Source organism: Silurus meridionalis, chromosome 4 (genome assembly GCF_014805685.1).
Source record: "Silurus meridionalis isolate SWU-2019-XX chromosome 4, ASM1480568v1, whole genome shotgun sequence".
Taxonomy (NCBI): domain Eukaryota; kingdom Metazoa; phylum Chordata; class Actinopteri; order Siluriformes; family Siluridae; genus Silurus; species Silurus meridionalis.
Window position 1 is genome coordinate 40760509 of NC_060887.1, and position 12500 is coordinate 40773008.

At 45.4% G+C, this 12500-nt stretch overlaps 2 protein-coding genes across 3 annotated transcripts in view; both read left to right on the forward strand.

The window, feature by feature from the left end:
* The window catches only part of LOC124385132 (NLR family CARD domain-containing protein 3-like), a 987530-nt gene that overhangs the window by 514901 nt on the left and 460129 nt on the right, over positions 1 to 12500 (forward strand). The window lies entirely within an intron of this gene.
* stub1 (STIP1 homology and U-Box containing protein 1) overlaps positions 5469 to 12500 on the forward strand; it is a 13978-nt gene continuing 6946 nt past the window's right edge. Inside the window, exons 1-2 of the mRNA XM_046848335.1 lie at positions 5469 to 5655; positions 12414 to 12500. The exon at positions 12414 to 12500 is cut by the window's right edge and continues 111 nt beyond it. Coding sequence (XP_046704291.1) covers positions 5535 to 5655; positions 12414 to 12500 — 208 coding nt within the window. The 5' untranslated portion in view covers positions 5469 to 5534. The remainder of the gene's footprint in view (positions 5656 to 12413) is intronic.

Here is a 12500-nt window from a genome sequence, read left to right on the forward strand (position 1 = left end):
GTGTGTGTGTGTGTGTGTGTGTGTGTGATTGTGTGTTATTGTGATTGTGTGTTATTGTGATTGTGTGTGTGTTATTGTGTGTTATTGTGTATGTGTGTGTGTTATTGTGTGTGTGTGTGTGTGTTATTGTGTGTGTGTGTGTATATGTGTGTGTGTGTGTGTGTGTGTGTGTTATTGTGTGTGTGTGTGTGTGATTGTGTGTTATTGTGTGTTATTGTGTGTGTGTGTGTGTTTTAGCGTGTGATGGTGCGTGTCACGGGTGTTAGTGTGTTTTAGCGTGTTTTAACGTGTGACGGTGTGTTTTATTGTGTGACGATGTGTTTTAGCATGTGATTGTGTGTTTTAGCATGTGATTGTGTGTTTGTGTGTTACCATGTGATGGTGTGTTTTATTGTGTGACGATGTGTTTTAGTGGGTTTTAGCATGTGATGGTGCCGTGTGATGGTGCGTTTTAGCGTGTGATGGTGCGTTATAGCGTGTGACTGTGTTTTGGTGTGTTTTAGCATGTGATAGTGCGTTTTGGCGTGTGATGGTGAGATTTAGCGGGTGAAGTGTATTTTAGCGTGTGACTGTGTTTTGGTGTGTTTTAGCATGTGATGGTGCGTTATAGCGTCTGACTGTTTTAGCGTGTTTTGGCATGTGATGGGTTGTTTAAGCAAAGTTTTAGCGTGTGATGGGGTGTTTTAGCGTGTTTTGGTGTGGAACAGGGTGTTTTAGTGTGTTTTAGCGTGTGATGGGGTGTTTTAAGCGTGTTTTGGTGTGGAACAGGGTGTTTTAGTGTGTTTTGTGTGATGGGGTGTTTTAGCGTGTTTTGTGTGTGTGTTTTAGTGTGTTTTAGCGTGTTTTGTGTGTGATGGGGTGTTTTAGCGTGTTTTGTGTGTGTGTTTGTGTGTGTGTTTTAGCGTGTTTTGGCGTGTGATGGGGTGTTTTAGCGTATTTTGTGTGTGATGGGGTGTTTTAGCGTGTTTTGGCGTGTGATGGGGTGTTTTAAGCGTGTTTTGGCGTGTGACGGGTTGTTTAAGCGAGTTTTAGCGTGTAATGGGGTGTTTTGGTGTGTGACGGGTGTTTTAGTGTGTTTTGTGTGTGTGACGGGTGTTTTAGCGTGTTTTGTGTGTGACGGGTGTTTTAGTGTGTTTTGTTGTGTGAGGTGTTTTAACGTGTGATGGGGTGTTTTAGCGTGTTTTAACGTGTGACGGGTGTTTTGTCGTGTGTGAGGTGTTTTAACGTGTGGCGGTGTTTTAGCGTGTGATGGGGTGTTTTAGCGTGTTTTAACGTGTGACAGGGTGTTTTAGCGTGTTTTAACGTGTGATGGGGTGTTTTAGTGTGTTTTGTTGTGTGAGGTGTTTTAACGTGTGTGACGGGTGTTTTAGCGTGTTTTGTCGTGTGACAGGGTGTTTTAGTGTGTTTTAGCGTGTTTTGTGTGTGTGTGTTTTAGTGTGTTTTGTTGTGTGTGAGGTGTTTTAGTGTGTTTTGTCATGTGACGTGGTGTTTTAGTGTGTTTTGTTGTGTGAGGTGTTTTAGTGTGTTTTGTCATGTGACGGGTGTTTTAACGTGTGACAGGGTGTTTTAGCGTGTTTTGTCGTGTGACGTGGTGTTTTAGTGTGTTTTGTCGTGTGAGGTGTTTTAGCGTGTTTTGTGTGTGACGGGTGTTTTAGTGTGTTTTGTTGTGTGTGACGGGGTGTTAGCGTGTTTTGTTGTGTGACGGTGTGTTTGTGTGTTTTAGCGTGTTTTGTCGTGTGTGACGGGTGTTTTAGTGTGTTTTGTTGTGTGTGACGGTGTTTTAGCGTGTGATGGGGTGTTTTAGCGTGTTTTGGTGTGTTTTAGCGTGTGATGGGGTGTTTTAGCATATTTTGGCGTATGATGGGGTGTTTTAACGTGTGATGGGGTGTTTTAGCATGTTTTGGCGTGTGACGGGTGTTTTAGTGTGTTTTGTCATGTGACGGGTGTTTTAACGTGTGACAGGGTGTTTTAGCGTGTTTTGTCGTGTGTGGGGTGTTTTAGTGTGTTTTGTTGTGTGAGGTGTTTTAGTGTGTTTTGTCATGTGACGGGTGTTTTAACGTGTGACAGGGTGTTTTAGCGTGTTTTGTCGTGTGACGGGTGTTTTAACGTGTGGCGGTGTTTTAGCGTGTTTTGTTGTGTGACGGGTGTTTTAACGTGTGGCGGTGTTTTAGCGTGTGGCGGGTGTTTTAGCGTGTTTTAACGTGTGGCGGGTGTTTTAGCTTGTTTTGGCATGTGACGGTTGTTTCAGCGAGTTTTAGCGTGTGATGGGGTGTTTTAGCGTGTTTTGCGTGACGGGTGTTTTAGCGTGTTTTGCGTGTGACGGGTGTTTTAGCGAGTTTTAGCGTGTGATGGGGTGTTTTAGCTTGTTTTTGCGTGTGACGGGTGTTTTAGCTTGTTTTTGCGTGTGACGGGTGTTTTAAGCGTGTTTTGGCGTGTGATGGGGTGTTTTGGTGTGTTTTGGTGTGATGGGGTGTTTTAGCATGTTTTGGCGTGTGATGGGGTGTTTTAGTGTGTTTTGTCATGTGACGGGTGTTTTAACGTGTGACAGGGTGTTTTAGCGTGTTTTAACGTGTGGCGGTGTTTTAGCGTGTTTTGTTGTGTGAGGTGTTTTAGTGTGTTTTGTCATGTGACGGGTGTTTTAGTGTGTTTTGTTGTGTGACGGTGTTTTAGTGTGTTTTGTCATGTGTGTGTTATTGTGTGTGTTATTGTGTGTGTGTTATTGTGTGTGTGTGTGTGTGTGTTATGTGTGTGTGTGTGTTATTGTGTGTGTGTGTTTTAGCGTGTGATGGGGTGTTTTAGCTTGTTTTTGCGTGTGACGGTGTGTTTTATTGTGTGTGTGTGTTATTGTGATTGTGTGTGTGTTATGTGTGTGTGTGTGTGTGTTATTGTGTGTTATTGTGTGTTATTATGTGTGTGTTATTGTGTGTGTGTGTGTGTGTTATTGTGTGTGACGGTGTGTTTGTGTGTGACGTGTGTTTTAGTGTGTTTTGTGTGACGGTGTGTTTTAGTGTGTTAATGTGTGGTGGAGGGTAGCGTGTGATGGTGCGTGTCACGGGTGTTAGTGTGTTTTAGCGTGTGACGGTGTGTTTTATTGTGTGACGATGTGTTTTAGCATGTGATTGTGTGTTTTAGCATGTGATTGTGTGTTTGTGTGTTACCATGTGATGGTGTGTTTTATTGTGTGACGATGTGTTTTAGTGGGTTTTAGCATGTGATGGTGCCGTGTGATGGTGCGTTTTAGCGTGTGATGGTGCGTTTTAGCGTGTGATGGGGTGTTTTGGTGTGTTTTAGCATGTGATAGTGCGTTTTGGCGTGTGATGGTGAGATTTAGCGGGTGAAGTGTATTTTAGCGTGTGACTGTGTTTTGGTGTGTTTTAGCATGTGATTGTGTGTTTTAGCGTGTGACTGTTTTAGCGTGTTTTGGCATGTGATGGGTTGTTTAAGCAAAGTTTTAGCGTGTGATGGGGTGTTTTAGCGTGTTTTGGTGTGGAACAGGGTGTTTTAGTGTGTTTTGGCGTGTGATGGGGTGTTTTAGCGTGTTTTGTGTGTGACGGGTGTTTTAGCGTATTTTGTGTGTGATGGGGTGTTTTAGCGTATTTTGTGTGTGATGGGGTGTTTTAGCGTGTTTTGGTGTGTTTTGGTGTTTTAGCGTGTTTTGGCGTGTGACGGGTGTTTTAGCGTATTTTGTGTGTGATGGGGTGTTTTAGCGTGTTTTGGCATGTGATGGGGTGTTTTAGCGAGTTTTGGCGTGTGACGGGTTGTTTAGCGAGTTTTAGCATGTAATGGGGTGTTTTGGTGTGTGACGAGGTGTTTTAGTGTGTTTTGTCGTGACGGGTGTTTTAGCGTGTTTTGTCGTGTGACGGGTGTTTTAGTGTGTTTTGTTGTGTGACGGGTGTTTTAACGTGTGACGGGTGTTTTAGCGTGTTTTGTCGTGTGACGGGTGTTTTAGTGTGTTTTGTTGTGTGACGGGTGTTTTAGCGTGTTTTGTCGTGTGTGACGGGTGTTTTAGTGTGTTTTGTTGTGTGACGGGTGTTTTGTCGTGTGACGGGTGTTTTAGCGTGTTTTGTCGTGTGACGGGTGTTTTAAGCGTGTTTTGGCATGTGACGGTTGTTTCAGCGAGTTTTAGCGTGTGATGGGGGTTTTAGCTTGTTTTTGCGTGTGACAGGGTGTTTTAGCGTGTTTTGCGTGTGACGGGTGTTTTAGCGTATTTTGGCGTATGATGGGGTGTTTTAACGTGTGATGGGGTGTTTTAGCATGTTTTGGCGTGTGACGGGTGTTTTAGTGTGTTTTGTCATGTGACGGGTGTTTTAACGTGTGACAGGGTGTTTTAGCGTGTTTTGTCGTGTGACGGGTGTTTTAGTGTGTTTTGTTGTGTGACGGGTGTTTTAACGTGTGGCGGGGTGTTAACATGTGACGGGTGTTTTAACATGTGACAGGGTGTTTTAACGTGTGGCGGGTGTTTTAGCGTGTTTTAACGTGTGGCGGGTGTTTTAGCGTGTTTTGGCATGTGACGGGTTGTTTCAGCGAGTTTTAGCGTGTGATGGGGTGTTTTAGCGTGTTTTGCGTGTGACGGGTGTTTTAGCGTGTTTTGCGTGACGGGTGTTTTAGTGTATTTTGGCGTATGATGGGGTGTTTTGTGCGTGATGGGGTGTTTTAGCGTGTTTTGGCGTGTGACGGGTGTTTTAGCGTGTTTTGCGTGTGTGACGGGTGTTTTGCGTGTTTTGCGTGTGACAGGGTGTTTTAGTGTGTTTTAGCGTGTTTTGGCGTGTGATGGGGTGTTTTGGTGCGTGATGGGGTGTTTTAGCGTGTTTTGGCGTGTGACGGGTGTTTTAGTGTGTTTTAGCGTGTTTTGGTGTGTGATGGGGTGTTTTAGCGTGTTTTGCGTGTTTTGCGTGTGACGGTGTTTTAGCGTGTGATGGGGTGTTTTGGTGCGTGATGGAGTGTTTTAGCGTGTTTTGGTGTGTGGCGTGTTTTAGCGTGTTTTGGCATGTGATGGGGTGTTTTAGCGTATTTTGGCGTCTGATGGGGTGTTTTGGTGTGTGTGGCGTGTTTTAGCGTGTTTTGACGTGTGACAGGGTGTTTTAGCGTGTGATGGGGTGTTTTGGTGTGTTTTGGCATGTGATGGGGTGTTTTAGCGTATTTTGGCGTCTGATGGGGTGTTTTGGTGTGTGGCGTGTTTTAGCGTGTTTTGTGTGTGTGTGTGTGTGTTTTAGTGTGTTTTGGCGTGTGATGGGGTGTTTTAGCGTGTTTTGCGTGTGTGACGGGTGTTTTAGTGTGTTTTGGCATGTGATGGGGTGTTTTAGCGTGTGATGGGGTGTTTTAAGCGTATTTTGGCGTCTGATGGTGTGTTTTAGCGTGTGATGGGTGTTTTGGTGTGTTTTGGCATGTGATGGGGTGTTTTGGTGTGTGATGGGTGTTTTGTCATGTGATTGTGTGTAATGTGTGCATGCGTGTGCGTTGCCAGCTGAAGAGACGGGGAACAGGATTGGGAAGCAGCAGGGGGAAGCGGCGGCGGTGCCGAGCCCGTGGAGAAGATGGCAGGCAGCCCGGAGAAGAGCTGCTCCTCAGCTCAGGAGCTCAAAGAGCATGGCAACCGCCTGTTCCTCTGCCGGAAGTACCAGGAGGCCGTCACCTGCTACAGCAAAGCCATAGTAAGTGAGTGTGTGTGTGTGTGTGTGTGTGTGTGTGTGTGTGTGTGTGTGTGTGTGTTTTATTGTTGTATTAAACATTGATTATTGTATTTGATAATGATGTATTTACTGTTCTGATTAGACAGGGACAGTAGATGTTCTGATTGGACAGGACAAGTGAATAACATTCTGATTGGACAGGGACAGCATATAACGTTCTGATTGGACAGGGACAGTAGATAACATTTCCAAATGGACAGGGACAGTAAATAACACTGTGATTGGTCTGGTACAGTCGTCTTCTTTTTTCGGCTTCTCCTATTAGGGGTCGCCACAGTGGATCATCCGTCTCCATACCCCCCTGTCCTAAAAATCTGCCTCTTTCAACCCAACTACCTGCATGTCTTCCCTCACCACATCCATAAACCTCCTCCTTTGATGTCAACTGTCTCTAAACCATACAACATCTCAGGTCTCACCACAGTCCTATAAACTTTCCCTTTCACTCTCACAGATACTTTTCTATCACAAATCACTCCTGCTATCACTCTTCTCCACCCACTCCACCCTGCCTACACTCTTTTCTTCATTTCTCTAACACACTCTCCATCACTTTGCACTGTTGACCCCAGGTACCTGAACTCCTCCACCTTCTCCACCTCTTCTCCCTGCAACCGCACCACTCCACTGCCCTCCCTCTCATTTACACACATGTACTCTGTCTTACTCCTACTGACTTTCATTCCCCTTCTCTCCACCTCTCCAGGATCTTCTCCACCTGCTCACTACTCTCACCACAAATCACAATATCATCCACAAACATCATAGTCCATGGAGACTCCTGTCTGACCTCGTCCATCAACCTGTCCATCACCACTGCAAACAGGAAAGGGCTCAGAGCCAATCCTTGATGCAGTCCAACCTTCACCTTGAACCAGTCTATTGTTTCTACTGCACACTTCACTGCTGTCACACTGTCTGCATACATGTCCTGCACCACCCTCACATACATCCTCATACAATACCACAACTCCTCTCTCCACCCTGTCGTACGCTTTCTCTAAATCCACAAATACACAATGCAACTCCTTCTGACCTTCTCTATACTTCTCCATCAACATTCTCAAAGCAAATAATGCGTCTGTGGTGCTCTTTCTTGGCATGAAACCATACTGCTGCTCACAGATGGTCACCTCTTCTCTCAGCCTGGCTTCCACTACTCTTTCCCATAACTTCATGGTGTGACTGATCAACTTAATTCCCCTGTAGTTACTGCAGGTCTGCACATCTCCCTTATTCTTAAAGATCGGTACCAGCACACTCCTTCTCCATTCCTCAGGCATCCTCTCCCCTTCCAGAATTCTGTTAAACAATCTGGTTGAAAACTCCACTGCATCTCTCCTAAACATCTCCACGCTTCTACCGGTATGTCATCTGGTCCAACCCACTTTCCACTCTTCATCCTCTTAATCACTGCTCTCACTTCCTCCTTACTAATCCTATCCACTTCCTGCTTCACCAACTCCACATCCTCCAACCTTCTCTCTCTGATTTTCCTCATTCATCAGCTGCTCAAAATACTCCTCCATCTTCTCAACACACTCTCCTCACTAGTCAACACATTTCCCTCTCCATCCTTTATTGCTCTAACTTGCAGCACATCCTTCCCAGCTCGGTTCCTCTGCCTGGACAATTGGTACAAATCCTTTTCTTCTTCCTCTGTGTCCAACCTCTCATACAGCTCCTCATATGCCTTTTCCTTGGCTTTCACCACATCCCTCTTTACCTGCTGCTGCATCTCCTTGTTCTCCTTCCTACTTTTCTCATCACTCCGTCGATCTCAATTGTTTCTCCAACCTCTTTCTCCTTCTGCTCTCCTGCACTTCCTCATTCCACCACCACGTCTCTTTGTCTTCCTTCCTATTTACAGATACCTATTTCCTTCGGCCAACAGTAGCCCAATTTCCTCCGGTACCCTGTTGGCTAACAATTCCTGTGGTGGTCGTTGGGAACCTGCACCTTGATTAATCTGCTATGAAATTCTTATTCGTGATCTGCATATTTAATTTGACATGTTTTACACTGGATGTCCATCATAACAAAACCCTCCCCATTTATCCAGGCTTGAGACCTGCACTAAGAGTGACGTGACTTGTGTAACACTAATTACTGGGTTGATCTGATAAAGTAATTACTCTGGGATTGGTCAGGTACAGTAATAACTCTGTGAGTGGTCAGGTACAGTAATTACTCTGTGAGTGGTCAGGTACAGTAATTACTCTGTGAGTGGTCAGGTACAGTAATAACTCTGCGAGTGGTCAGGTACAGTAATTACTCTGTGAGTGGTCAGGTACAGTAATTACTCTGGGATTGGTCAGGTACAGTAATTACTCTGGGATTGGTCAGGTACAGTAATAACTCTGTGAGTGGTCAGGTACAGTAATAACTCTGGGAGTGGTCAGGTACAGTAATAACTCTGGGATTGGTCAGGTACAGTAATTACTCTGGGAGTGGTCAGGTACAGTAATTACTCTGGGAGTGGTCAGGTACAGTAATTACTCTGGAGTGGTCAGGTACAGTAATTACTCTGGGATTGGTCAGGTACAGTAATTACTCTGGGATTGGTCAGGTACAGTAATTACTCTGGGAGTGGTCAGGTACAGTAATTACTCTGGGAGTGGTCAGGTACAGTAATTACTCTGTGAGTGGTCAGGTACAGTAATTACTCTGGGATTGGTCAGGTACAGTAATTACTCTGGGATTGGTCAGGTACAGTAATTACTCTGGGATTGGTCAGGTACAGTAATTACTCTGTGAGTGGTCAGGTACAGTAATAACTCTGGGATTGGTCAGGTACAGTAATAACTCTGGGATTGGTCAGGTACAGTAATAACTCTGGGAGTGGTCAGGTACAGTAATAACTCTGCGAGTGGTCAGGTACAGTAATAACTCTGCGAGTGGTCAGGTACAGTAATTACTCTGGGAGTGGTCAGGTACAGTAATTACTCTGAGTGGTCAGGTACAGTAATTACTCTGAGTGGTCAGGTACAGTAATTACTCTGTGATTGGTCAGGTACAGTAATAACTCTGTGAGTGGTCAGGTACAGTAATTACTCTGCGAGTGGTCAGGTACAGTAATTACTCTGTGAGTGGTCAGGTACAGTAATTACTCTGGGATTGGTCAGGTACAGTAATTACTCTGGGATTGGTCAGGTACAGTAATTACTCTGGGAGTGGTCAGGTACAGTAATAACTCTGGGAGTGGTCAGGTACAGTAATAACTCTGGGAGTGGTCAGGTACAGTAATAACTCTGGGAGTGGTCAGGTACAGTAATAACTCTGGGAGTGGTCAGGTACAGTAATAACTCTGGGATTGGTCAGGTACAGTAATAACTCTGGGAGTGGTCAGGTACAGTAATTACTCTGGGATTGGTCAGGTACAGTAATAACTCTGCGAGTGGTCAGGTACAGTAATTACTCTGGGAGTGGTCAGGTACAGTAATTACTCTGGGAGTGGTCAGGTACAGTAATTACTCTGCGAGTGGTCAGGTACAGTAATAACTCTGCGAGTGGTCAGGTACAGTAATTACTCTGCGAGTGGTCAGGTACAGTAATTACTCTGTGAGTGGTCAGGTACAGTAATTACTCTGTGATTGGTCAGGTACAGTAATTACTCTGCGATTGGTCAGGTACAGTAATTACTCTGAGTGGTCAGGTACAGTAATTACTCTGCGTGGTCAGGTACAGTAATTACTCTGCAGTGGTCAGGTACAGTAATAACTCTGCGGTGGCCAGGTACAGTAATTACTCTGTGGTGGTCAGGTACAGTAATTACTCTGTGGTGGTCAGGTACAGTAATTACTCTGTGAGTGGTCAGGTACAGTAATAACTCTGCGATTGGTCAGGTACAGTAATAACTCTGCGATTGGTCAGGTACAGTAATTACTCTGCGATTGGTCAGGTACAGTAATAACTCTGCGATTGGTCAGGTACAGTAATTACTCTGCGAGTGGTCAGGTACAGTAATTACTCTGCGGTGGTCAGGTACAGTAATTACTCTGCAGTGGTCAGGTACAGTAATAACTCTGCGGTGGTCAGGTACAGTAATTACTCTGTGGTGGTCAGGTACAGTAATTACTCTGTGAGTGGTCAGGTACAGTAATTACTCTGGGATTGGTCAGGTACAGTAATAACCCTGGGATTGGTCAGGTACAGTAATAACTCTGGGATTGGTCAGGTACAGTAATAACTCTGCGAGTGGTCAGGTACAGTAATTACTCTGCGGTGGTCAGGTACAGTAATTACTCTGGGTGGTCAGGTACAGTAATAACTCTGCGGTGGTCAGGTACAGTAATTACTCTGCGGTGGTCAGGTACAGTAATAACTCTGCAGTGGTCAGGTACAGTAATTACTCTGGGAGTGGTCAGGTACAGTAATAACTCTGGGAGTGGTCAGGTACAGTAATAACTCTGGGAGTGGTCAGGTACAGTAATAACTCTGGAGTGGTCAGGTACAGTAATAACTCTGGGAGTGGTCAGGTACAGTAATTACTCTGGGAGTGGTCAGGTACAGTAATAACTCTGGGAGTGGTCAGGTACAGTAATTACTCTGGGAGTGGTCAGGTACAGTAATAACTCTGGGAGTGGTCAGGTACAGTAATAACTCTGGGAGTGGTCAGGTACAGTAATTACTCTGGGAGTGGTCAGGTACAGTAATTACTCTGGGTGGTCAGGTACAGTAATAACTCTGGGAGTGGTCAGGTACAGTAATTACTCGGAGTGGTCAGGTACAGTAATTACTCTGGGAGTGGTCAGGTACAGTAATTACTCTGGGAGTGGTCAGGTACAGTAATAACTCTGTGGTGGTCAGGTACAGTAATTACTCTGCAGTGGTCAGGTACAGTAATTACTCTGCGAGTGGTCAGGTACAGTAATTACTCTGCGAGTGGTCAGGTACAGTAATTACTCTGCGAGTGGTCAGGTACAGTAATAACTCTGCGAGTGGTCAGGTACAGTAATTACTCTGCGAGTGGTCAGGTACAGTAATTACTCTGCGAGTGGTCAGGTACAGTAATTACTCTGCGGTGGTCAGGTACAGTAATTACCCTGGGATTGGTCAGGTACAGTAATTACCCTGGGATTGGTCAGGTACAGTAATTACCCTGGGATTGGTCAGGTACAGTAATTACCCTGGGATTGGTCAGGTACAGTAATTACTCTGCGAGTGGTCAGGTACAGTAATAACTCTGCGAGTGGTCAGGTACAGTAATTACTCTGCGAGTGGTCAGGTACAGTAATAACTCTGCGAGTGGTCAGGTACAGTAATTACTCTGCGAGTGGTCAGGTACAGTAATAACTCTGAGTGGTCAGGTACAGTAATTACTCTGGGAGTGGTCAGGTACAGTAATAACTCTGGGAGTGGTCAGGTACAGTAATAACTCTGGGAGTGGTCAGGTACAGTAATAACTCTGGGAGTGGTCAGGTACAGTAATAACTCTGGGGTGGTCAGGTACAGTAATTACTCTGGGGTGGTCAGGTACAGTAATAACTCTGGGAGTGGTCAGGTACAGTAATTACTCTGGGAGTGGTCAGGTACAGTAATAACTCTGGGGTGGTCAGGTACAGTAATAACTCTGCGAGTGGTCAGGTACAGTAATTACTCTGGGAGTGGTCAGGTACAGTAATTACTCTGGGAGTGGTCAGGTACAGTAATAACTCTGGGAGTGGTCAGGTACAGTAATTACTCGGAGTGGTCAGGTACAGTAATTACTCTGGGGTGGTCAGGTACAGTAATTACTCTGGGAGTGGTCAGGTACAGTAATAACTCTGCGGTGGTCAGGTACAGTAATTACTCTGCGGTGGTCAGGTACAGTAATTACTCTGCGGTGGTCAGGTACAGTAATTACTCTGCGGTGGTCAGGTACAGTAATTACTCTGCAGTGGTCAGGTACAGTAATAACTCTGCGGTGGTCAGGTACAGTAATTACTCTGCGGTGGTCAGGTACAGTAATTACTCTGCGGTGGTCAGGTACAGTAATTACTCTGCGAGTGGTCAGGTACAGTAATTACCCTGGGATTGGTCAGGTACAGTAATTACCCTGGGATTGGTCAGGTACAGTAATTACCCTGGGATTGGTCAGGTACAGTAATTACCCTGGGATTGGTCAGGTACAGTAATTACTCTGCGAGTGGTCAGGTACAGTAATAACTCTGCGAGTGGTCAGGTACAGTAATAACTCTGCGAGTGGTCAGGTACAGTAATAACTCTGCGAGTGGTCAGGTACAGTAATAACTCTGCGAGTGGTCAGGTACAGTAATAACTCTGGGAGTGGTCAGGTACAGTAATTACTCTGGGAGGGGTCAGGTACAGTAATTACTCTGGGAGGGTCAGGTACAGTAATTACTCTGGGAGGGGTCAGGTACAGTAATTACTCTGGGAGGTCAGGTACAGTAATTACTCTGGGAGGGTCAGGTACAGTAATTACTCTGCGTGGTCAGGTACAGTAATAACTCTGCGGTGGTCAGGTACAGTAATTACTCTGCGAGTGGTCAGGTACAGTAATTACTCTGCTAGTGGTCAGGTACAGTAATAACTCTGCTAGTGGTCAAGTATTGTATGATGTTTTTAGTTGGCCACTAGATGGCAGTGTAGGTTTTCTGCAGAAGTTTGGCCTGCTAGTCAGTAGAAGATCCTAAAAGATGGTGTGTGTGTGTGTGTGTGTGTGTGTGTGTGTGTGTGTGTGTGTGTGTGTGTGTGTGTGTGTGTGTGTGTGTGTCTGGGCAGAACCGAACCCGTCTGTAGCGGTGTACTACACTAACCGAGCGCTGTGCTACGTGAAGCTGCAGCAGTATGATAAGGCTCTGGCTGACT